The sequence below is a fragment of the Sorghum bicolor genome, chromosome 9 (genome assembly GCF_000003195.3).
Source record: "Sorghum bicolor cultivar BTx623 chromosome 9, Sorghum_bicolor_NCBIv3, whole genome shotgun sequence".
Lineage (NCBI taxonomy): Eukaryota > Viridiplantae > Streptophyta > Magnoliopsida > Poales > Poaceae > Sorghum > Sorghum bicolor.
The window spans coordinates 47,646,276-47,673,216 of record NC_012878.2 but is presented as its reverse complement, the minus strand read 5'-3'; the positions used below and the strand labels follow the sequence as shown (position 1 = coordinate 47,673,216).

Below are 26,941 nucleotides of genomic sequence, written 5' to 3'. Positions count from 1 at the left end.
AAGAATGAGAGGAGTATTTTTAGTCTATTGCTATATCATGTCTGTAGTTTCACACCATATTTTACTTTAATGTGACCCAATCAAGATTTTTTTTCACTACGGACTTAATACTGCTTATTAATTGCTTATTGGTATAGATTTTTATTCGCTGATTGATAGACTTACCGCTGAAATGAATACTTATTCTTCAATGATGTCAGATAAGCATGGTAAATTTTTACGATGCTTAGTTGGATGCAGCAATGCCCTCTAAAACATTTCCCTTACCTTATCTAACGGCCATGCAGCCACCTATTCACTATAAAAAAAATACTCTTATACAAGACTAGGTAGCATGCCCGTGCGTTGCTACGGGATAACTAATAATTTGTATTAAAAACATACGGATCGCACAATAAGATAATAATACTATAAAAAATAAATATTTAAAAATAAAGTTTGTGAAATTACAGTCATGAAGAGCACAGATAACATCATTTGAAGTCCTCCCATGAATAACGAAGACTGGACAATACGCCTTCCAACAATCTCAACAGATTTTTCACCCGAATATATTAATTGTCCATGGCCTTGGTATAGGTCAGCTCTCAAAGTATCCTAATTGTTCCTCATGTTTAGTCTAAAACGCGAACTCTCAATCTTGATGTAGATGTCAACTTCGAACTGCTGGAAAACATACTCACCCCCCTTGCCCATATGGAGTCCGAAGTGTATAGAATTAGACCACAATCATAGTATAATACATTTAATGGATAACATATATAATTTGAACATGTTATGATTTCAACAGAGAAGAAAAATATATGGCTAAAAATATCCAACGAGGCTAAAGAATCCATAGATACATAAAACTTGCTTTAAATTTTAAGCAACATTTAGGAGTGATGGATCTTGACTTCTGAGCAAACAAACAAGATATCCATCACACAGTGGTGACACAAGATATTTCCATGAAAATGCAAGAGCACCTTGCTTGAACATAAGGATCAAATCAATATGAATTTTAACTAAAGATGCCTAATAAAAAATGAAAATCCTTATCCTCTACCACCCTATTTCCATATGAATCCTAGCTAACACCTGTTTTCATACCCCACAGGATCACAACTCATATTCCTTCTCCTAACCTTTTTATCTTCCCATTGTATTTTTAATAATTGAATATTGACATGTAGAAAGCATCCTATTATAACCCTATTATAATAGTATAAATTAATAAGCTACTTACCCCTTGTATATTATTCACCTCACTAAATAGAAAAGGACGCAGCGACCCAATAGAAACATAATAATGCTCAGTGGGCCAATGCTTGTATCATTGCAAACCACAACGATCTTTGCAGTCATCTGGAGATTTTCATCCATACTCAAAGTTGGCCAATTATGTATCTTCCCATTAGTTATGAATCAACTCATTATGAGAATAAAATGGTCCAGTTTTTTTTTGACAATTATATAACATCAGCATATCCATTATCGCAAAAAAAGACATTTGTGTCTGAAGGTGTCATTCTTGTAAGGAATATCTCCATAATCATCTTTTGGAATGTTCTAGCATTTCAGTTATATAGAAAATCATTGAGCGTCAAAATTACATGCAATCCAAATAATACCATTGCTAAAAAAAGGATTATTTTTGCAAGTACATTAACAGTTTTGTCTTGATAATACGAAATGGCCATGATAATGCACTAATTAGTAGAGAGGAGCAAAGGCACATGTGCCTACCTGAGAAGTCAGCAGTAAGCGCTCCAACTTTACTCTTTGTGTCTTCTATTTCAAAAGGTTCCCCTTTACAATACTATTTTGTTTCTCTTGACCTTGCTGTACTGAACACTCCTATCTCATTTTAAGAATCTAGAGGTTTTTGTACTGATAGCCTGACGCTTGAAGCTGTTATTGGTGGAGATGGGCAATCCTCTGAATCTGTCATTACTGCATTCAGAGAGTTCACAGGATCTAGCCAAGCACAAAGAGTTGTGTAAATACTGATACCTCATAGAGGGATGCATTGAAATAATGGAAAGTAGTTTCTTGAGTAAGCTGTAAGGCTGGAAGTAAAAGACAGAGGAATCACCATAGAAAATAGTTGGAGACTTGTTAAACTACATAGTACCTGATTTTGAACAAGAACATTGTTCTGACTTTTTTTATAATAACATTGTTCTGATTGGCTCTGGGCAAAACCCATGCTGAAGTAGTTTTTATTTCTTTATCTGCATTGCTAAGTTCCCAAATCAACGATTTCAAGTCATCTGTCCAGTTTCCGACCTGTCAAAGCAGCAACCAAAAAGCGACAGTGAAGATGCCACGCATAGCAACCAACGAGTTAACAATTCGACTGATGTACATCGGTGGCATCAACCATTTTATTTAACATTATGCTAAAAACAGTGCAGGCTAGGGAATATGTGAAAACTACTATGTTACTTAATCTGCTAAAGGGGATCATAAAAACCACAAAAAATAATCACCTACATCCATAAGTTGGTAACTGTCACCTTGCTTATGGATTCATGAATCATACAACCACATAGTCTAAATTTGAATCATAGTTAAATCAACCTGAGTTTGGAAATAATATTAAGACAGTAAGATGGTTTGGTGCACACAAAATAATTAGCTAATTAGACTGAAAGTCTCATAATACTAAGAAAGGTAGATCTTTTCTAACAATCAAATAATGTTTGACTACGAAAGGGTTAACAATAATAATTAAAGTTAATATCAACTAAAATATCTTGAATATGTTTAGCTTAAATATAGCTTGAATGAAAGCTTTCTAAAATCAGCAGCAAAAATGGTAGATTGCCTTCTGGATAAAGCTCTAATAAAATAAATCCCGCACCAAAATAGAATCAAAGCAATTCAAACATATATATATACAGGTACCGATTAGGATTCCAGATGCAGATCAACAAAGGAAAGACAATGGTATAGGCAATCATACCTATCTTCTGAAATTTGTGGTTCCTCTTAATATGACTATATGAGTCAATCTGTTTGCAAAGGTAATAGACTGAATAGGCTAAGTACAGAATCTGAACTGAAACTACTTACATTTTGTACTAAAAAATAAGTAAGAGTGATAAAGTGTAATATGTTTAGTCTACTTACTTAGCTGAGTTATGAAATGAGCATGCAATTCCTGCAGGATCCATAATGACATATATATTGTCACCTATGAAAAAAAAGTCCACCTCTGAAAATAAAGAAAATATAAGTAGGGCCAGAGTATATGTGATAGGTTTCGGTATTGGCAAAAATGCATGACATTTGTAAATGGCTTTAGTATTTCCTTCAGTCTTCCCATAGTAAGATAGGTGTAAAATGCATCCCATGTGCATAACCCAAACCAGATTAGCAGTATGGAATCTGCAAGTTGAAAGTTCAGAACACGAAATAGAAAGCAACACAAATTCATATACTATTTCTCCAAGTAACATCTCACAACCTTATTTTTTTTAAGAGAAAATATCTGCAAGTGCCTCTCAAGTTTCAACAGCTCTGCAACAAGTTGATCTGCAAGAGTTTTTTTTTGAAAACCGCAGGAGAGCTGCGTTTCATTGCATTATAGAGAAGAAAAATACAACAAGATCCTCACTCATACGGGGACCAAATATGAGTGAGGCAATTACACACACCTTTACTGGGCTCATAGAAATCAGCTGAAGCTAGACCCTAACTAAGCAGCCCTAGTCACCCAACGCCAAACCAAGTTCAATGAGCTTCTTTGCCCCAGCCATGCACCAGAGACTATGCTCATTCTTTACCTCACTCCAAAGCATGCTAAGCGAAGGAGAAACCCCCTCAAAGACACATGTGTTTCTATGTTTCCAAATAATCCAGGCCCCTAAAATAATTAGAGAATTCACTCCTCTCCTGTGTTCCTTGCTCACTCTGCTGATCGTCTTGCGCCACCATTCAGCAAAACTCCGCTCGTTTTGCCGGGGAGTTGAATCTGCTAAGTTTAATGGGATGAGTAATTTGCACCATACTTGTCTTGCCATCACACAAGATGTTAGCAAATGTTATATTGTCTCCTCTTCCTGATCGCATAGGGGGCATTTATCCGGATGTGAAAGACCCCTCTTAGCAAGCCTATCAGCTGTCCAACATCTATTACGGATCGCCAGCCACAAGAACATTTTGCATTTATCTGCATTTTCTATCATTTAAATGGCAATAGAACATGATTGGTTACTCATGAAGAAAAAGTTGAGAGCACATAGCTGTCACTCCAGTTTAGACCCCAAACCAAAGGAAACAATGGAATCCACCTCAAATTCACTAAAAAATTGTCGAGAAACCAAAACTACCTTAAGGGCATTTTTGCGAACACTGGTGGGCATCATCCATGTCAACCTGAGCCAATCGATGACTTCCTAATAGCAGTGCTCGAGGAAAAATCTCCTCAATTCCAAGCAGCGATCTAAATAGACAAGCAACTTGCAACCCATCCACGGAAGAAGCTGTGTGATACTGTGATATAAGTATCGGTCGATCTAATCCAGCCCTAGATTAGAACCTAAATGGATAATAAGAAACCTAAATGGATACCCCCATAAAGCCTGGACTTGGATGGCCTGGACTAACCTGGATGCTGAAATCACCACCGAGGGAGACCTTGTGGGATCCCTTGCCCGCAGCGAAGAAGTCCCATGTGGCAGCGTTGGCGGCACCGGGGCTTCGGGAGGCCTCGAGCATCACCGGGAGCTCCCTGGTCGAGGTCAACGGCGAGCCTGGTGAGATGTCGAACACAGAGAAGAAGGGGCCCTGTAGGGCGGTGTTGACGCGGTGCAAGGCGAAGAGCTTCCCCTCCTGCACCTTGCTGTACAGCAGCCCTTCCATTCTCATGGTTAATTCCTTCCTTTGTTGCTGCGCTGATCTGGGTGGGGGTAGTCGCGGCTCGGGCGGGCGAGGACGCGTACGTGGAGAAGGCCATCGGAGATCGAGAGGAGCGGGCACCGGCGCGGCCGCTCGGGCAGCGGGCTCGCGGCGGGGGGCGCGGCCACCGGCGTGCGCGCGACCAGCGGGCTCACGGTGGCGAAGGGGCGGCCACCGATGTGTGCGCGGGCTAGCGACGGACGGAGCGCGGCCACCGGCGTAGGCGCGGCTCGCGGCGGGCGGCGGGGCGCGGCCTGTCTGCGGCCACCGGCGTAGGCGCGGCTCGGGCAGCGGGCAGGCCGCAGCCAACGGCGTGCGCGCGGGGCGCGGCTCACGGCGGGGCGCGGCCGACAGCGCGTGGCGCGGCGGGCGGATCCGGTGTGCCTGCAGCTGAGATGCATTTGGCTGAGATGCGTTTGGCGCAAGGCGCGGATCGAGAGGAGGAAGAGAGACCAGAAATTGCGCGTGTTTCCTATAATATGCGGCGTGAGGCACGGGTCGCAGGTCAGGAGCGGCAGGCTGACGAAAACCAAAACCGCACAAAAAAAAATGTCCCAATTTTAGTCTTTTTAGTTGTAGGAGATGGTTTACTTTCGTTACAGACTAGTGAAAATGCACCACAGTTAACTTTCGATGATGATCGCGAAAAACATCATGTATCCTGCTTCACATTTGTTGAACCAAAATGGACTGTCACAGATTGACTTTTTTGTTCGTCATGGATTAGTTGTCATCTACTATACCTAGCCCATATCCAAACCACAGTGATGAAAAAAACATCACAGATTAGTGTAAAATCATCACTGCCTTAATGTGCAGCTCATCTCATAATACACCAATCATACTAACATTAATTCTCTCATTTATTAGCAGTGAACAGTCTCAAATTTAATTTGGATCATTTCTATAACAGGAATATTCATTTCACAAATCATATTACATAGGACACACATGGATAGATTTAAATGATAAAACAATCCATACATGTGGATTTATTAATTTCAACAAACAATATAGCAGCCATATATCAATGCTATGTATAAAATGATTTATCTTATCTTGGAGTACCCTCCTTGGCATACTACCCTCCCCCGCATACTTGCATTAACACGGTTCATCTTCGTTAGATAAAACCTGCAGTGGAACATTACACCATTAGAGATTTTACAAATGTCATGGGACTTTAAGCAATAAAATTGTGTTTCCTAACATCGGCAAATAGTACTAAACTTCATCCAAAGTCAGTTATCTAGGCGTGAATTATCGACACCCTTGTCATCTCTTCCAAATAAAATTCCAATAATCCATCAATCAATTCCATAGGATGTGAGCTATCACAAACTTAAAAACTACAGTGCCAATTTACTAGTGTAGAATTACTGAGATATATTAGTTCATTTCCATTGAAGTGCCATGCATCAGTCTCCCCAAGGAAAACCTGCCCCTAAAATTCAGGGGTATGGTGACAGTAAGCTTGAAGCAAAAGGCTATTCACACTCTAGCAAGAATCCAGAAACATCCAAGTAGAGTAGAAAAATGGAGCATCTTAGTAGAGTCTAGCAAAAAAAAAAAGAACACCATACCAGTGAAATATTAGTTCCACAAAACTATAACTTCAATTCTTTTTTTCGAAAGATCAGTTACCGGCTTTCATTTATAAGTGAAAAAACAGTTACAAATATACAATTGTGCACATGAGGCATAAGAAGCGCCAGCACCCTCTTTTACATGGTCTCCAGGACTGTGAGATCATGCCACCCCTAGGTTACATAGGCTGGATTTACATTAAGCAAAAACTCAACACACCCCTATCTAAAAGTAGGCAACTTGTCTGATTATTCATGGGACGTGGGGTGTTGTGGGCGCAGACGTTGCAGGGCTGTTTGTGTTGTGAATAACGGCGGATAAACGACGAAGAATACAAGATCAAAACACAGAGAAGACACAAGATTTAACGTGGAAAACCCTCCAATGCGAAGGGAAAAACCACAGACGCCAGCCAGCAAACACTCCTCACTATTATCAAGAGTTAGGTTACAACGCCGTGCGGCGGCTTACAAGATCATCAATTAGGTGGAACCCTAATTTGGGTTGCTCTGGCCCAAGCCTCCGGCGACGGGCCTCCGCTTCGCTCCATCAGAAGTCGGCCTTTACAATGTGTAATTGAATTTGGAACATATTCAACAGTTTGGACGCCTCTATTGCCAGCACAAATCCATAACCTGGCCTCTTCTAGTATTGCGTTGAAAATTTGATCTGGTGACTTGTCGATCTTACTGAAGACCCGGTTACTTCTCTCCTTCCATATCTCCCAACACGTGACTACGTGAGCATGGCTAGAGACCTGATTCCATTTCTGTGCTCATTTCGGCAGCCATTACTCAAGGACACAGACCATTGATCAAGCTCGTGTGTTTGTCCCCAATTTTCCGAACTGAGTCCCCCTGAATCTGTCCAGTTGCTTATAAGCTTGAAGCCATGACGAAATGCACTGCTGCAGCTATCCCCAACCAAATAGAAAGTTGTAGTTACACTGCTGCATGGAATAAAAAGCTATAAATATATTGCACGAAGCGAGTTACCTATTGCACGGTCTTTCCCAGTGTTTACGCCTATAACGAACAACTAAACAGAAAGGCTATCCGCTAACTTTTACAACTAATTTCTCTGCAATTTTACATCTAATTTCTCTGCAATTTTCATACATCATGCATGAACATTGTTCAATCATAAAGAAGTGACAACTAATTTTAACAAAAATAAGAGCAACAGCTAAACGTGTTGAAGAGGTACAGAGATGAACAGACAAGACCTACCATGTGACCAAGTAGATATGATAATCCCATATATATTAACTAAATCATGAAGCACTACCAGCTTGAGAAGACATGTAACGAGGAGCTTATTCGTTTGAACTTATTTGCTGAATCTACCATACAATAAATCAATGAATAATACTTTCAGCTATAGATTATCAACCAAACAAACCAGCTAAGCACGGGCAGCATCACACACGCCTCATGTCAGATCTGATAGCTTATTGTCGACATCCATTAAATCTATTTGGAAGGAGCAGATCTGGGTGAGGATGAAAATCTTATCGGGCCTGCGAATCAGAGAGGGGTGCACGTGCGGTGGCCAGTTCTGGACTAATCATACCTTGATGCGGTCAGAGTGTTTATGTAAGGTTTCAAATTTTTTTTAAGATTCTCATCGCATCAAATTTTTAGATATATGTATAAAACATTAAATATAGATAAAAAATAACTAATTATACAGTTTGTCTATAATTTACGAGACGATTTTTTTTGAACATAGTTAGTTCCTGGTTGGATAATTGTCAAATACAAACGAAAATGCTACAATAGCCAAATCCAAATTTTTCGCAAACTAAACAAGACAGTTCAAAATTTTTTAGATTCAACTACTATATCACTTTTATTTGTATTTGACAATTATTATCTAATTATGCACTACCTAAACTCAAAAGATACGTCAACCTTAAAAAATTTTAGAAGTAAATAAGAACTAAGGCCTTGTTTAGTTCCCAAAAAATTTTGCAAAATTTTTCAGATTCCCCGTCACATCGAATCTTTAGACGCATGCATGGAGTATTAAATATAGACGAAAATAAAAACTAATTGCACAGTTTGATCGGAATTGACGAGACGAATCTTTTAAGCCTAGTTAGTCCATGATTGGACAATATTTATCAAATACAAACGAAAATGCTATAGTACCTATTTTGCAAAATTTTTTGCAACTAAACAAGGCCTAACATGCAAAGCCAACCCCGGCGTAGCGAGCGTGTCCTCCGTGGTAGTACTAGTGTACTACTAGTCTGCTAGCCTCCTCTAAAAAAACTAGTTTGTTAGTCCACCTATTTTTTTCCTTTTAGGGGGTGTAGTTCCCTTCTATTCTAAAAAAATTTAGGTTTTGGTTCATTATTTTACATATATAATAAAAGTAAATACGAGCATCTCTAAATGTTTGCATTTGAGGTTTGTATTCTTATAATTTGCCAAAATTATCGAAATGAGGTATCCAACAGTTTTGCATTTGTGTTTTGCAATTTGGGTAACTTGGTAATTGCGGGAGGAAACTTGGCATAAATGCAAGGCCGCGGGCCGTGTGGCAAACACCGATCGGGCGCTACTCCCGCGCTACTTTCGCGCGTGTGGGACTCTTCGCGCGTGGTGACGAACCTTGGAGATCGATGACGACCTGTAGTCAAGACGAAGGACTCTATGACAGGAAGGACTCTATGGCAAGAAGCCCTCGATGACGACCTACAGCGTCTCGGATACAGGTACCAGAAAATGACGGTGACCTGGATGCTCACGATCTGGCGGCGTGGCGACGAGAAAATGCCGCGAAGAAGAAACGCACGCGACCAAAAGCGTAGGACCAGATCCGGCGCGGAAAAAAAGTCACGGCAAATATGGTTGGGTCCACAATTTTGGTTTTTGCCAAGTTAATTATGGCCTTGTTTAGTTCATCCAAAAACCAAAAACTTTTCAGATTCCCTGTCACATCGAATTATGGCCTCGTTAAATATAGATGAAAATAAAAACTAATTGCACAATTTGCCTGTAAATCGCGAGATGAATCTTTTGAGTCTAGTTAGTCTATGATTGGATAATATTTGTCAAATAAAAATAAAAATGCTACAGTGCTCGAACCTAAAAAATTTGGGAACTAAACAAGGTCTATATGCCAAACACTTAGAGATGGTCTTTTTTGCACTTGCCATATCGTTTTAGGAGTTGGCAAACTACAACAATGATAAATAAAAAATATCAAACTGAAGGTGCTCTAAAATTTTTGACAAAAAAGATGGTTATTCTCCATTTTAGATTTTGACCTCAAGAGGTCAAAAAAAGCCCAAAAGAACATCAAGAGGCCCTCATGAGGACAATAAATTCTACATTTTAGATAGAACTAAACATAATCCTGAAAATTTTGGTATTTTATATTCTATCATTCCAAAGTAGTTAACATTTTATGTTTTTACATTTTATGGAGAACTAAACACCCCTTAATAAGATTGGATAGTATATGCCATTTTTTGCGAGACGACAAGGAGCACATGACAATAATTTTCGTGCATATATATCATATACTTTTATAAAGCTAAACCCCACTAGATGAATTGTCTTTTCATGTAAAGTGTCTACATCATTTCCTACTAAATGACCCACTAAATGTTCTATCTCTTCATACAAGGTGTCCACATTATTCCCCACTAAGTCCATGTCATCCCATATTAATTAAAAAAAATGACCATGTCATCTATATTATGCAAAATACTTTAAATCTTTAATCTATTAACATAAAAGTCATGTACATACACTATTTGTTTCATCACCAATTCCTCTATAATATAACCAAATATTAGTTTTTCTTCTATTAACTTAGCATTTTTTTACTAGATCTAATACAATAAAATACATACAAGTCAAATTCATATATATATGCATACATATATAATATATTGAATACCATTTAGTAATATTATATATAATGATTTATTTTTAAGAAAATTCTGCAACAATGCGCAAGAAATTCATCTATAGTTCTTGCCAAATTTGTGGATACTCCTTGTATTGTTACTCGAACTATGGGTCCATTTGCTTCTGAGTTTCTGACCTGCACCTGCCGAAGGTGCTTGGACCATTCATTTCTGGACAAGCACCCCGGAGCCACACTACAAAAGCAACACACATGCACATCATATATTATGTGCCTGCAGGCGGATAGTTCTTGCCATGCTTCTTTGTCCTTTTGGTCCTAACTGCATCTGTGTTTGGCCCACAAGCCAGAGAGCCAATCACCGTTTATAGAAGACCCGAAAGAGAGAAGCCCAGCAGCGCCCCAAATCCATCTTTTCACATTTGTGCAAGCAGAGGCTCGTCTAGCATTCGCGTTCGCCGGAGTCGGGGAGATGATCCGGTACGCGACGCTTGAGGCGGCGGAGGCGGCGCTAGGGCGAGCCATGACGGCGGCGGAGGCTGCATGGTTCCGGCATTCGCGCTCCACGCCGGAGTATTGCCTCTACTTCGAGAGCCTCGTCATCCTCCTCGCCGCCTACTCGCTCGTGCCGCTGCCCCTGGCCATGCTCGAGCTCTGTGCGCCGGCAAAGCTCACCACGCCGTACAAGCTGCAGCCCCAGGTGCGGCTGTCGCCCGCCGCCTTCCTCCGCTGCTACAAGGACACGGCTCGCGTCTTGGTGCTCCTCACCATTCGGCCCCTCTTGTACCTCCCCTACCCGATCGTTAAGGTCCGTTCCGCCAAATGCAAATCTCGAGATATATATATATATATATATATATATATATATATATATATATATATATATATATATGCTATTCTACACCCTGGGTGTAGAATACTATTCTACACTGAACTGTTATACTGAGTAAAATTCAGTATCGCTTAGTATTCGTGTTTCAGTATTGTTCAGTATTTCGTGGTCCTGAGTGTTGGACAAGTTGATACTGAATACTCTCCAGTACTGCTCAGTATTTTTTCTACTCAATTTTGACTTGCGGTGTAGAATAATATTCTACACCTAGGGTGTAGAATAACGCTACCGTATATATATATATATATATATATATATATATATATATATATATATAAACAGTTTTGTAATTTTGTTACTCAACTATATTGACAAAAGATAGCATGCATTTCGACAGTGTGTACAATATTGGATAGTGTCAGTATAACGTCATGCATGATGACTGATGAGGGCCTGTTTAGATTGAAGATGAAATTTTTTTGGATGTCACATCGGATGTGTCGGAAGGGGTTTATAGAAACTAATAAAAAAACAAATTACATAGCTGGTCAGGAAACTGCAAGACAAATCTATTAAGTATAATTAATCTGTCATTAGCACATATGGGTTACTGTAGCACTTAAGGCTAAGCATAGAGTAACTAGGCTTAAAAAATTCGTTTCGCGATTTTCAACCAAACTGTGTAATTAGTTTATTTTTTTATGTATATTTAATGTTTTATGCATGTGTCTAAAGATTCGATGGGATGGATGAAAAAATTTTAGAGGTGGGAAACTAAACATGAGTGTAATTTTTTTCATTTTTGAAGAAACTGACAGTGTAAATTCTGACGACCAGATCGCAGGGATCCGGTCGGGGCTGCCCCTTCCGTCGGCGGGGGAGGTGGGCGCGCAGCTACTGGTGTACATGCTCGTGGAGGACTACCTGGGCTACTGGCTGCATCGGCTTTTGCACAGGGGGTGGGCGTACAACAAGATCCACTACGTCCACCACGAGTACCCAGCACCCATGGGGTTTGCCGCGGCACACTCGCACTGGGTCGAATTGCTCATCCTCGGCTTCCCGGCCTTCGTTGGCACGGTCATCGTGCCCTGCCATATGACCACCTTCTGGCTCTGGTTCGCCATCCGTGGTGCTGTGGCCATCGACACGCACAGCGGGTACAATAAAAAATTACATTTTATATAGTCTCACTCCGTCCTATCTTCTTGTGCCTTGCTTAGTTCCAAAATATTTTGCAAAATCGACACTGTAGCTTTTTCGTTTGTATTTGACAAATATTATCCAATCATAGACTAACTAGGCTCAAAAGATTCGTTTCGTCAATTTCGACCAAACTATGCAATTAGTTTTTAATTTTATCTATATATAATACTTCATGCATGTGTCTAAAGATTCGATGTGACGGGGAATCTGAAAAATTTTGCAAAATTTTTTGGGAACTAAACAAGGCCTTGAATGAATCAATTAGCAGAGTTGTTTTAAGTCTGTGAGACTGAAAACCTAAGGCCATGTTTGGTTTGAGTTGGTAAAATCTAACTTCTGTCACATCGAATGTTTAGACATATACATAGAATACTAAATATAGATTATTTATAAAATTAAAAACACAGTTTAAGAGTAATATACTAAACGAATATTTTAAGTCTAATTAATCTATAATTGGACATTAATTGCCAAATAAAATAAAAGAGCTACAGTACATGTTAAACTTTAGCAGTTCCAACCATACGCCCCTTAATTGTATCGTTAGATACACTAAAAGTTTCACCCTAGGTTTTCCTTTTTTTTTCTAGGTTGCCGTAGCTTCTAGTCATAACTAGCTAGGTTAGGCATAACACAAAATTTTTTAACCAAAAAGTTTTCAAGATTCCCTATCATATCGAATCTTTCGGTACATGCATGAAGCATTAAATATAGACGAAAATAAAAACTAATTACACAGTTTAACTGTAAATCATGAGACGAATCTTTTGATCTTAGTTAGTCCATAATTGGACAATATTTACCACAAACAAACGAAAGTGCTACAGTAGCGAAATCCAAAATCTTTTCGCATCTAAACAAGGCTTTAGTCTATGTCACATTGTATGTCATATCGAATGTTTGGATATCAATTAAGATGACTAAACATGAGCTAATTATGAAAATAATTGCATAAGTTGTGGCTAATCCGCGAGATAAATCTATTAAGTCTAATTAATCTATGATTAGCACATGTTTACTGTAGCATTACATGGGCTAATCATAGTTCAATTAGACTTGTAGATTCGTCTCGTGAATTAGCCACAACTTATGCAACTAATTTTATGATTAGCTCATGTAATCTTCCTAATTGGCATCTAAACATCTAACATGGCAAGGACTAAAGTTTCGCTTTGTTCATTTGAACTTATCACCAATTACTTTTCAGCGAAGGAGCAATGTTTTTCTCTCACAACAAATCAGCATCAGTAGCAACCAAATTTTAGCGGGCAGTCCTACGGGGTGAAATTCAAACATGGACTAAAGTTTCGCTTTGTTCATTTGAACTTATCATCAGTTACTTTAGTCCATGTTTGAATCTAATAGGATGTTAATTATAAAACAAATTGCATAAATTGTGGCAAATTCATGAGATAAATCTCTATTAAACCTAATTAATCCATGATCATCACATGTTTACTATAGCATCACATAGGTAAATCATGAACTGATTGGGCTTAATGCATTTGTTTCACGAATTACCTTTCATTTATGTAATTAGTTTCATAATTAGTCTATGTTGATATCAAACATTCGATATCTCATGGATTAAAGTTTAGTTAAGGATCCATACACCCATCCCCTAACTGTCTGATAGATAAGCCATGGTTAAAATCACTACGTGAAAAACTTACTAAGAGAGCGCCCCTCCCCACACTGTAGGGGCGGCTAACATTTGAACCGCCCGTACAGTGGGTGGGCAGCCAACCAGATAGCCAGCCGCCCTTGTAGTGTTCTCTGTAGGGGCGGTTGGTGTTACCAGCCGCCCTTACAGTGGGGGAGGCACTGTAGGGGCGGCTGGTAACACCAACCGCCCCTACAGAGGTCTGTAGCATAAGTAGCCAGCCCACTCTTCTTCCTCCCCGAGCCACTCACTTCCACTCGCAAAAAAAGGTTTGGGAGGCCTTGGGCACCTCCCTAAAATCACTCTAGGAAGGGGGGGAGGTTTTGAACTTAAATCCTTTGGTGGGGAGCTTGTTTAAGGTAAGAAAATGCTATTCCCACCCTCTAATCCATGTTTTATTGGTTGGTTAGTGAGCAATTTACATTTTGGTTTTCTCTCTCTTCCATGGAGCTTGAGCTTTGTGTTGACCAAATTAGAGCTTATCTACGATGCTATTAGTGTAGAATAGGTAGAGACACCACCTTGCACCATCAATTAGGTGATATAGCTTGATTTTATTGGAGATTAATTGTAGTTTCATGTATGGAGAGAAAAGGCATTCTAGATCTAGGGTTTCCTTTTTTTGTTTTTGTTTCATGAATTTGGAATGTGGTTGGCATGAATAGTTATTGGTAAACTAATAGTTGTTGTTAATACTAATTGTTTCTAATAATGGTAGATCATAATTGGTAAAATTAATTATGTCTAATAATCGTTTCTAACACAATTATTACTAATAATGATAGATAATAATTGTTGCTAATAATGGTAGATAATAATTGTTACTTATTAATTGTTGCTAATAATGGTAGATAATATTTGGTAATATTAATTATGTCTAATAATCGTTTCTAACACAATTATTACTAATAATGATAGCTAATAATTATTGCTAATAATGGTAGATAATAATTGTTACTTATTAATTGTTGCTAATAATGGTAGATAATAATTGGTAATATTAATTATGTCTAATAATCGTTTCTAACACAATTATTACTAATAATGATAGCTAATAATTGTTGCTAATAATGGTAGATAATAATTGTTACTTATTAATTGTTGCTAATAATGATAGATAATAATTGTTACTTATTAATTGTTGCTAATAATGGTAGATAATAATTGGTACTATTAATTATGTCTAATAATCATTTCTAACACAATTATTGCTAATAATGATAGCTACTAATTGTTGCTAATAATGGTAGATAATAATTCTTACTTATTAATTGTTGCTAATAATTATTCTCAACTAATTAATTTTTTTATTTATGTAAAGATGGAGAATAGGGCTACTTAGATGTATGGTTTGCCAAGGTACTCACAAGCCTATGCTGATGAGGTGGACAAATTTATTACAATCGCAGTGAATCATGCAAAGACGTTGTCAACAGGAAATAATTGTTCAGTTATTTGTCCCTGTAAAGATTGCAAGAACCACTTAGCAACTTATGATGTGGAAATCATCAGATCACATCTGATTAGGCGAGGATTTGTCCCGAACTACACAGTATGGCTTCATCATGGTGAAGTAATGTTTCTTGATGGCAACGATGATGACCAAGAAGACGATGTTGAAGAAGGCCAATTGTTGTCCCAATACGCAGACATGTTTGAAGCACAAATGCAACATGATTCAGCAAATGAACAAGCACGTGGTGATGATGCCGGTGTTGTCGACAATAATGATGGGGATGTTGGCGGTGTTGACAATAATGATGTTGGAGCATGTGAGGGGGATGCAGAAAACTTTGACAACTTAGAGAAAATGCTTCGGGCCATTGGACCAGAAATACTACAACAAAAGAAGGGTCTAGAAAATCTAGAGCGGGTGAAAACAGCGTCAAAGGAGACTGTGTATGGTGTTGAGAAGGGCTGTCCAACACATTGGACACTGCTCCGTTTTGTGCTTGAGCTACTCATCCTGAAGGCTAAGTACGGCTGGTCAGACTGCAGTTTTGACGATCTGTTGCATCTTCTAATCATCTGTGCTGCCACTGCCGAACTTAGTTCCCTCCAACACATACCATGCTAAGAAGGTCATAAGTCCATTGACAATGGGTGTTGAAAAGATCCATGCATGCCCCAACCATTGTATCCTTTTTCGTGGTGAAACGTTCGAAGGTCTGGATAAATGTCCTCGTTGTGGGGCAAGTCGGTACAAGGACAATGACCTTTACAGTGGCGGAGAAGCCTCCACCGGGAACAAGAGGAGTAAGAAGGGTTCCAAAAAGGTGGTACAAGAATCTCGACCTCTAGAGGACACCCCATTAGGCAACGACGCAAAGAAGAGAAAAATTCCTGCCTTGGTAATGTGGTATCTGCCAGTGACCGACCGCTTGAGGCGTATTTTCCTGAACCCTAAGGAAGCCACGCTCATGACATGGTGGGACGATGAGCGCAAGGTCGATGACGATGTGATTGCACACCCGGCCGATGGCAGTGAGTGGCAGGACTTCGATAATAACAACCCACTGTTCAGTTCGGACCCAAGGAATGTACGGTTTGCCTTGAGCACCGATGGAATGAATCCCTTCAACGAGAGGACGAGCAACCATAGCACTTGGCTAGTGATCTTGACCATGTACAACATCCCAACGTGGTTGTGTCAGAAGAGAAAGTATCTTTTCCTCACTGTTCTTGTTTCTGGCCCTCAGCAACCAGGCTTTGATATGGACGTGTTCCTCGAGCCTGTGATGGAAGAATTCGAGAAACTATGGAGGACAGGGGAGCTGATGTATGATGCTTTCCAAAAGGAGACCTTCACATTAAGAGCAATAATATTTGTGACTATCAACGACCACCCTGCATTGTTTGCCTTGTCTGGACAAATCAAAGGCAAGACAGGATGCTTAGTCTGTCTGGATGATACTAAATGGGTGTACCTAGATGGATCTAAGAAGACTGTTTACATCAGGAATCGTCGCTTTTTAAAGCAAGGTCACAAGTACCGCAGCAAAGTGTACTTAAAGTATTTTGGCAACATCCCAGAGGATGAAGATCGACCTCCGGAGAGACGTCATGATGGACAATATGTGTTTCAAATGGTGAAAACTATAAGTGTCATCTATGGAAAGAAGAAAATGGATGGAACACCTAGAGATAGAAGCACACCTCCTATTGAAGGCGTGCCTTTTAAGAAAAAGTCAATCTTCTTTCAGTATCTTGAATATTGGCCACAATTGGAGGTCCCCCATGCCATTGATGCTATGCATGTGCAGAAGAATGTCTTTGAGAGTCTCATCGCTAGCTTGATGGACACACCGAAGTCAAAGGATAGTCTCGAAGCAAGGAGAGACATGGAGCAGCTACATGTGATGCCAGAGCTTCACCCGGTACTTGAGACAAAAACTGGAAAATACTCCCTACCCACGGCTAGCTACAACCTGGACCTAGAAGAGAGGAGAGGTTTATGCACTTCTGTGAAGGGGATCAAAGTCCCGACTGGGTTTTCGGCAAACCCAAAGAAGCTAGTGTCGATGAAGGACCTATCATTTCCACACTGCAAGGCTCACGATTGTCATATGATGCTGACGGTGTTCCTACCAATCGCAATAAGGGCTCTCAAGCCAGAGTTTTTGAAGATGGCTATCACTCGCATGTGCTACTTCTGGTCGAAGATCTCACAGAAGAAGATTAGCAAGACAGAGCTGAGTGACCTACATGATTTTGTCGTAGAGACCCAAAACCAACTAGAGATGTGTTTACCTCCCGCTTTCTTTGACCCTATGGTACATCTCATGATTCACATGGTTCATCAGATATAGGCGTTGGGCCCTTGCTACTTGCATGAAATGTGGTCGTATGAGCGGTTCATGTCGGTTCTAAGTCGATATGTGCATAATCGTGCATACCCAGAGGGCTCTATGATAGAGGGCTACAGTAGTGAAGAAGTCATCGAGTGCTGTCAAGAGTACCTAAAAGTAAAGAGAGGGATTGGTATTCCCAATTCTCACTACAAGGGTAGGCTGGCCGGGAAGGGCACAAATGGTAGAAAAATCTTCATCGACAATGAATACGCTGAAGTGAGTCGGGCGCACTACGCTGTCTTGGTGAGCACAAAACTGATGGAACCATATATTGATGAACACATGGAGATCATCCAATCAGAGAGAAATGGTCATACAGGTGATTGGGTCATGAAACAACATAAGCAACGCCTAACTTCATGGTTGAAGGACCAAAACATACAGCCTGGAGAAACCACAGATTCTATTACCATCAGTAAGTTGGCAGCGGGGCCATCAAGACAGGTGACATCTTAGAGTTCTTATGAGATCAATGGGTACACATACTATACCCACGCAAAGGATAGTAAATGTGTGAACCAAAACAGTGGTGTTCGAGCAGTGGCTATCGGCGCAGGGGGACAAAAGATCGACTACTTTGGCATAATTGAAGATATATGGGAACTTGACTATGGAACTGAGGCACTAAATGTGGCCCTATTTCGATGTCGCTGGATCAAGCAACATGAATTCAATGAAATCGGATTGAGGGTCGTGGACCTTCACAACATAGGCTACCAGGATGATCCATGGGTCCTTGCTTCACATGTTACACAGGTTTTCCATATGACCGACCCGCTCAGCATTGTCCCCCCAAAGAAGAAACCTAAGCATGTGGTTATCCCTGGAAAACAACACATTATTGGAGTTGATGGCGTTGATGATGTTGAAGCCTACAATAAGTGAGATCATATGCCGCTATTCACAGACTTTATTAACAAGATCGGTGTTGTGGAAAAAAACCTACCCAAAGATGTATTGCCATGGGAACGAAAAGGTGTGAAGTGGAAAACTGTTACGGCGGCGGATACTAATAAATAGTCATTTGTATGTGTGTGAGACTTTATTTATGTATCCATGTGAGACTACATTTATGTATGTCTGTGAGACTACATTTATGTATGTGTTGAAGACTACATTTCTTAACACTTTGTCAAATGCAAAAATGTCCTATATATCAAATGTAGATCTTGATGAGTCAAACAAAATTGCTATTCATGACTTTCGGAGTTAGGGCCGTCTAGGGTCCCGAAAACGTGCGTGTAGCAGTGAAAAATTAAAATTTCAAAATTTGAGTGGTCCAAACCATCTCAGATGAAAAGTTGACCAATACACCAAATGTGTATCTTGATAAGGGGAACAAACTTTGTATTCATGACTTTTGCATCTGAGACCATCTCGGGTCCGGTCAAAGTGTATTTTGTCAAAAATCCAATGTTTGACTTGGTCAAACTAGGTCAAACTAGGCAATAAAAGACCTCAAATGAAAAAAAAATTGAATACAACATAGTTAGATCTCATCAAGGTATACCTTTGATACACAATATATTTTTGCATTTGGAAAAGTTACAGAAAACTCAGTTCACATGTTTTGAAAACCCAAGGCGTGGCTTGGTCAAACCTGGTCAAACGAGTGAGTAAATGACCTCAAATGAAAAACTTTTGAATACAAGGTAGTTAGAGCTCATCAAGATACACATTTCATACATAGGACATTTTTGTATTTGAGAAAGTGTTTGTAAACTCTAGTCACAAAGTCTTGAATCACACATAGACTTTATGAAACTACATGCGGGACTTGTGGATTTAGAACTGCACTTTCTTAACGCTTTGTCAAATGCAAAAATGTCCTATATATAAAATGTAGATCTTGATGAGTGGAACAAAGTTGCTATTCATGACTTTCGGAGTTAGGGCCATTTAGGGTCCCGAAAACGTGCGTGTAGCAGTAAAAATTTGAAATTTCAAAATTTGAGTGGTCCAAACCATCTCATATGAAAAGTTGACCATTACACCAAATGAGTATCTTGATAAGGGGAACAAACTTTGTATTCATGACTTTTGCATCTGAGACCATCTCAGGTCCGGTCAAAGTGTATTTTGTCAAAAATCCAATGTTTGACTTGGTCAAACTAGGTCAAACTAGGCAATAAAAGACCTCAAATGAAAAAAAAATTGAATACAACATAGTTAGATCTCATCAAGGTCTACCTTTGATACACAATATATTTTTGCATTTGGAAAAGTTACAGAAAACTAGTTCACATGTTTTGAAAACCCAAGGCGTGGCTTGGTCAAACCTGGTCAAACGAGTGAGTAAATGACCTCAAATGAAAAACTTTTGAATACAAGGTAGTTAGAGCTCATCAAGATACACATTTGATACATAGGACATTTTTGCATTTGAGAAAGTGTTTGTAAACTCTAGGCACAAAGTCTTGAATCACACATAGACTTTATGAAACTACATGCGGGATTTGCGGATTTAGAACTGCACTTTCTTAACGCTTTGTCAAATGCAAAAATATCCTATATATCAAATGTAGATCTTGATGAGTGGAACAAAATTGCTACTCATGACTTTCGGAGTTGGAGTCGTATAGGGTCTCGAAAACGTGCGTGTAGCAGTGAAAATTTGAAATTTCAAAATTCTAGTGGTCCAAATCATCTCAGATGAAAAGTTGACCATTACACCAAATGTGTATCTTGAGAAGGGGAACAAACTTTGTATTCATCACTTTTGCATCTGAGACCATCTCGGGTCCGGTCAAAGTGTATTTTGTCAAAAATCAAATGTTTGACTTGGTCAAAGTAGACAAAAATGAATAAACTTTGCATATATATATATATATGTATATATATATATAAATTAATCATAAAAATGTATGAAATAATTCAAAATTATTACATATTAGGTCAAGTGAGGCACTAAAGAATTTTTAAATTTACACAAATCTATTTTTTAATTCCAAACCAATTTAGTTTGAAATTATATAATGTATATAAATTAAATATACAAATACTTAGAATAGTTTGAAATTATATTATATATATAAATTAAATATAAAAATACATGGAATAAATTAAAATTATTATATAAATACATTTTGAACTTTAACTATATTAAAAAAATGATTTTAAATTTGATGAAAACCACAATAAGGGCGGTTCACATCTGAACCGCCCTTACAGTGGGGCTGCCCTCCATAAAACCCCCTTCCGTTCGCAGCGCCTAAGCCAGGGCGTTCTCATTCGCAGTTGGACGCCGTCAGGCTGCCCGATTCCCCCCCGATCGGAACCCTAGCCGCCGCCGCCCGATTCCACGCCACCACTCTCCTGCCTGAGCTCTCCTCCCCCTCCCCCTTCGCCGGTGCCGTGCCACGCCACCACTCTCCTCCCCGCACTCTCCTCCCCCTCCCCCTTCGCCGGTGCCCATGCCACGCCACCACTCTGCTGCCGCCGGGAGCCAGATCTACACACGGCCGCCCGCCCACGCGCGCCTCCACAAGCTCGGCGAGTCTGGCCGAGGACCTCGGTCGTCCACGAGCTCTTCTTCGGCGCGTCCACGAGCTCTTCTTCCGCGAGCTCGGCGACCTGCTTCCGTCCATGTGCGAGCCCATGCGCTCCGCCCTGTCAGAACCCTAGACGTCGCCGAGGGCCGAAGATCCATGCGCGGCCGCCCGCCCATCGGTGAGCCTGGGCACTCCGCCTGCTAGGAACCCTAGGCGCCGCCCGTCCGCGACTCTCTCCTTCTCCTCCAAAGGTATGTGACTTTGCTCACTTTGCTATCCAATCCTATGTCTGCGGTGATATAGGATACACAACACTGTAGTAGACCAATGTGTATGGTTAGATCATTTGTTGCAGTGACTAGCTGTGATAGGATTGGATAGTTGAGATCAATAATTTGGTATCCAAGAATGTTTGTTATCTATTTTAGTGAGTAATAGATAGCTGCTGCTTTCACTGAGGCTTCATTTTTGTAGAGGGACATCATTGTATTTATGTGTCTTGTTTTGCATGGTCACAAAGGCTTCGAATTGACCTGTAGATGTCTCTGCAGTTGTAATGGTAGCCTCTGTTTTATGTACCATCTTGGTTGCTGCAGCGTAGATAACCTTAAGCCTGGTAATATATGATGGCGGAACTGGTACCTGCTTGGTTTGTGTGCACGTTAGTTCTGAGTAAGTGGTGCAAATTATTTTCAGAGTTCGTGTGGCAGCAGTGGGAGCTTGTTCTTTTTACTATAGTGGCATACCTCGTACAAAAAGGATATTGTGTTGAATGTTTCCTCGCCAACTCCAAGTGATGTACATCTGGAGAGAGTTCACGTTGAGGATGGAGAGGTGTATTCACCGTCTCATGAGGACCACTTGATGCATGAGAGGGTACCGGCTTCTCCAAACGCTGGTGAGCAAGGGGTCGAGCCAGGGCATGATGAGACGCCACATGAGCCTCAAATAGGTGAACCTTCTGTAGCTCGTGCGGAGCCAGAGCATGAGACGCCACATGTGCCTCAGAGTCCACAACCTTCTACAGCTCGTGCCGAGCCAAAGTGTGACGAGACACCACATGTGCCTCATAGCCCAAAACCTTCTACAGCTCGTGCCGAGTCAGAGCATGACGAGACACCACATGTGCCTCCTAAGCCACAACATTCTCCAGCTCGCCCCGAGCAAGGCCATGATGAGATGGCACAGACTTTTCAACAAGCACCGCCGACACATGAAGAACTACTCCCTCTAGTATGTGAAGCTCGTGAAAAGATCCCCATCATGATAAGGTCGACAGGGTCAAAATCTTTTGTGGATATGGACGTCTCGGGTATGTACAAGTGGTATGCTCATGACCAGTTCAAGCCTGAGAACCAAGGACCCAACAAATTTGCCTACAGGATGCCCACTGACACCTGAGACTACACAACGATAACAAAGTATCCAGATGTTGAAACCATCAAGTGGTCAAAGGATTGCCCGAAAGAATATGTAAAAGGCAAACGTTTCCTACCAAACCGGGTCTTGTGTAAGATGCCATATGGAGTGAGAAGGTTCCATGATTGGTACTACTTGCATGTTTCACGTACAGACCTGAATGTGTTGGAAGCAGTAATACTTGCTCGCACATTTGGAGGCCCTACTTCGGGTATTGCCTTTGACTTCAGCGACATCCAATCATGCTTTCACCTTAGTTCAATGTCGATGAATTTGATTCGCACTTGGTGCCTGTAAGTCCTCTTCCTCTTGATATGATCTGAAAGTAACCTAGTTGGATTTTGCTAAAACTAACTTACGTCATGATTTTTAGAATGCAAGCAAACTTTATGAAATCTACACGCTCAACGAAAGCCGGGTATGTAGACCCTATGCCTATAGCACAAATAAATTTTAATTACCCATCGAGATGGGAATTGGATGCGCCACAACTAGCTGCTGGAGGGACGTTGGCGGAGAAAGAAAAGATCCGTGCGGCCAAAATAAGAGAAGAGTCTCTTAAGGTTGCGGCGTGGATTGCCGTATGTTTAAAGAATCTCCAACACTTCGAAACAATATGGATTCCATACCACTTCAAGTAAGTTCGATTAATTGTATACTTAACGATTGCTCAATTATCTTATTTTGATGCAAAGGTACTTATGTGTTTATTTAAAATTGTTGTAGCAATCACTGGACAGTCATAGGTGTCGATGTCGGGATGAACATGGCATGGATTTGTGATTCTGCAGATTTTGACCCTCACACATATAAAGACTTCATGTCAATTCTCATTACGTAAGCAAATTTGTAATCCTATTAACCTTATATGATTCACTTTAATATCGACTTCTGCATACTATAAGTCACATCGATTGTCATTCAAACAGGGCATTCAGGGCCTATGTCAAGAATCACAAAGGAAGGCATGATCCAGGTCTGGGGAGCCACTTGCGTTTCAAATCTCTATGTTCGGTAAGTGCGACTTAGTTTGGCATAAAATTACTAATTTTTTCAGTACTTATACTTGACACATCTTCATTTGTAAATTGAAACAAAGTTTCCCAAGCAAAGGCCAGGGAGTCTGCATTGTGGATACTATGTATGTGCTTTCATCAGTAACACAAAAGGCTACAGGAGACACCCTGAATTGGTAAGTTTGAATCTCTTAGTGGGTTGTAGTATGAAAACATAGTATTTCTCACTTAGCTTTGCAATCTCTTCTTTACACTAGACCTAAACTTGTCTTTTACGATCTTGTAGTGGAAAGAAGAAAAAGGACTAAAAAGGATGTCTACAGGGATGATGACCTCTTAGAGATTGTTGGTGACCTTTGCAACTTTATAATGGACCATGTTGTTTATTACAAAGGTGATTACCATAACCCACAGTCCGACTTAGGTAGCAATCCTCTTTACCAGCACCTCCGTCAGTGGGATAGGCTATGTCTAGGTCGTTGATTACATGTGAACTTTTTGGAATGGACTGTGATCGATTTGTATTAGTACTTGAAAAATTTCGGACTCTTTTGGATGGATTTGTAATGGACTTGGAAACATTTTGGACTTGAAATGTGTTACTATAAATGTGGTGCTGTGTATATGTATGGATATTTATGTTGTGAATCTGTGATGTTGAGAATCTGATTATATATGTATATATGTATGTGGTGCTGTGCTGTACTGTCAACTCGATTATTGTAATTTTTATTTTTTTTTCTAAAAAATAACTGTAGGGGCGGTTCTAGATTGAGCCGCCCTTGCAAATGCAGACAATAGAGGCGGCTGAGACACAAGCCGCCCTTACTAAGGCTCACTATAAGGGCGGCTGGAAGCACCAACCGCTTTTACAGTGGTCACTAGTAAGGGCGGTTGTTGTTTCCAACCGCCCTTACAGTGGGCCACTGTAAGGGCGGCTGGTGTTGAACCGCCCTTACAGTGAATTCCACTATAAGAGCGTTTGCATACCCTTATAGAGTTTATTTAGCCACCCCTGCAGTACCTGACTGTAGTAGTGAATACTGCTGGTAGATTCCTAAGACAAGTTCAAGCAAACACGATTGCTTGTATTGCATGCAGGTTCGATTTCCCGTTCAGCCCGACCAAGCTTATCCCATTCTACGGAGGCGCAGAATGCCACGACTACCACCACTCTGGTGGACGGTGGAGCCAGAGCAACTTCGCTCCGTTTTTCACGTTTTGTGACTATATATATGGGACAGATAAGGTATGCTATCACTTAAAAAAAACCGGGCAACAAGAACACTGGTACAAAATAATATACATGCATCTTTGCTTAATAATACAATTTCCCCCCCTTTCAGGGTTACAGGCACTATAAGTCAAGCCTACGGAAGCTATATTGGTATTTTACTATTATATATATACGTTTTACTCCTTTATTTATACTATGAAAATCAAGAAAAATAAGTAAATAATAACAAAAATACTGATATTAGTTATTTTATTTCCAGACGACGGAAGAATACAATACTTTTGAGAAGGCAGGGTTTGATGGATCACACATAAGGAGACACAAAATACTGGCCAGAAGTATCTGCACTATTGGCTATCGCTACTGGCAGCTATCTTTGTATTTTCTTCTTTTAATAAAACTAGCAGCAAAGCTTTTATCCTTCCTTTAATTAATTTCCAAAAAAAACTGCTACTCTGTAAGACGTTTTTTCAGGAAAAAAAACTGCAACTCTGCAAGACAGCCTCTCGTGTGGTGCATGTAGATGATGTCTTTAGATGAAACTAATAAGTCGTCACACATTGCCACGGGATTTTTAAACATGAATTTTAATAATATGTAAACAAAAGAGAACTTAAGAAAGTAACATTAATATAGTATACATTGGCATCTCATATAGTACAACGATGAATAGTGGCAATATCTAACTTGAAGAAAATAGGACATGCACTCTACAGTGCCTTGAGAAAGCTAAGTATGGATCCATAAATTATGATAAAATGAAGAGCTTCTGTCAAATAAATAATCACCATTTTAGCGACACCATGCAAGTAAGCATAACACTTTCCTTGCACACAAAGAACTGAAAAAATAATCGAAGGATCCCCCTACACAATTCACATCTAGTCATCTACTAATCCATTCTCCTGCAGTTGAATGGTCCAGGGATCTGAAGCTCTTGCCACCCACCGTATGTCAATGAGTAGATTTCTTGTAAACTACTCTACGAATAAGATGCCTTCATATTCAGCCTAGCTAGTCCTTGTTTAAATGCACCTAAAATTCCAAAAGTTTATAAGATTCGCCATCATATCAAATCTTTGAACGCATACATGAAACATTAAATATAGATAAAAAATACCTAATTGAGAATCGAAATTTCCCGAGTGTCGCAGGCTTCTCCGAGTGCCAAAAATCGGGCACTCGGGGAAGCCAATCTTTCCCGAATGTTGCACTCGGGGAAGAACTGAACTCGGGGAAGAGCGACACTCGGGAAAGGTCCTCTTCCCCGAGCACAACACTTGGGAAAGAGCTGCACTCGGGGAAGAAAAGTGGTACTTGACGGCCCAAACCAACGGCACCATTAGAGCAACTCCAACAGTTTTGCAAATTTTGTTTGGCAAATGTTGTTATTTGCCAACTCCCAAAATGATATGGGGAGGGAACAAAAAGGACATCTCCAAGTGTTTGACAATTTTCACTTGGCAAAAACAAAATTCTACTAGTTCTGAAGCATCAAGTTGTCATCTAACGATAAAAGCACGCGCATGTAGAATACTAAGCCTATTCTAGGTGTGCATAAGTCCCAAGAAAAGATGAGAATTTGCCAACCTGCTATAAATGCCAAACCCAATTGCCAAACTGTTGGATAGGAGATTTTGAGAGTTTTGGCAAAAAAAACAAGAATGCCAAACCTATTTGCAAAACTGTTGGAGTTGCTCAGCATAAAATGAAAAAAATCTTCCCCGAGTGCTAAAAAAACTCTCGGAGAAGGCGCCCTTTCCTGAGTGCTATTGCATGACAGTCGGGGAAACTGCTAGCTTCCCTGAGTGCTGCGGGCCTGGCACTCGGAGAAGAGTCCCTTCCTTGAGAGCCAAGAAAAACACCC

General features: G+C 40.2%; 2 protein-coding genes and 1 long non-coding RNA gene across 3 annotated transcripts; 2 read left to right on the top strand and 1 right to left on the bottom strand.

Moving 5' to 3' along the window:
* LOC8077963 (protein IQ-DOMAIN 14) lies at window positions 396–6,005 on the bottom strand. The gene is made up of 4 exons (XM_021448161.1): window positions 5,973–6,005; window positions 4,597–5,406; window positions 2,117–2,271; window positions 396–1,959 (listed from the first exon to the last, which is right to left on the bottom strand). Exons 1-4 carry the CDS (start codon window positions 6,003–6,005, stop codon window positions 1,845–1,847), a joined length of 1,113 nt encoding a protein of 370 aa, XP_021303836.1. The 3' UTR covers window positions 396–1,844.
* Window positions 10,776–25,597, top strand: LOC8077962 (methylsterol monooxygenase 1-1). Its single transcript, XM_002440989.2, has 5 exons — window positions 10,776–11,167; window positions 12,029–12,351; window positions 24,939–25,086; window positions 25,184–25,224; window positions 25,549–25,597. The coding sequence occupies exons 1-5, from the start codon at window positions 10,832–10,834 to the stop codon at window positions 25,595–25,597; spliced, it is 897 nt and encodes a 298-aa protein (XP_002441034.2). The 5' UTR covers window positions 10,776–10,831.
* Window positions 23,569–24,140, top strand: LOC8077961. Its single transcript, XR_002447856.1, has 3 exons — window positions 23,569–23,658; window positions 23,751–23,835; window positions 23,921–24,140. It is a non-coding gene; the product is annotated as an uncharacterized LOC8077961 (long non-coding RNA).

What these genes read in the sequence shown, in the direction of transcription:
- LOC8077963 (XM_021448161.1), bottom strand. Translation starts at nt 6,005, where the DNA reads ATGAACCGTGTTAATGCAAGTATGCGGGGGAGG. An exon ending in ATGCAAGTATGCGGGGGAGG is followed by an intron (nt 5,407 to 5,972) that starts GTAGTATGCCAA and finishes GGTTTTCGTCAG; the next exon opens with CCTGCCGCTCCTGACCTGCG. An exon ending in GTGGTGATTTCAGCATCCAG is followed by an intron (nt 2,272 to 4,596) that starts GTTAGTCCAGGC and finishes CTGCTTTGACAG; the next exon opens with GTCGGAAACTGGACAGATGA.
- LOC8077962 (XM_002440989.2), top strand. Translation starts at nt 10,832, where the DNA reads ATGATCCGGTACGCGACGCTTGAGGCGGCGGAGGCGGCGCTAGGGCGA. An exon ending in TCCCCTACCCGATCGTTAAG is followed by an intron (nt 11,168 to 12,028) that starts GTCCGTTCCGCC and finishes TCTGACGACCAG; the next exon opens with ATCGCAGGGATCCGGTCGGG. An exon ending in GCCATCGACACGCACAGCGG is followed by an intron (nt 12,352 to 24,938) that starts GTACAATAAAAA and finishes TATTGCATGCAG; the next exon opens with GTTCGATTTCCCGTTCAGCC.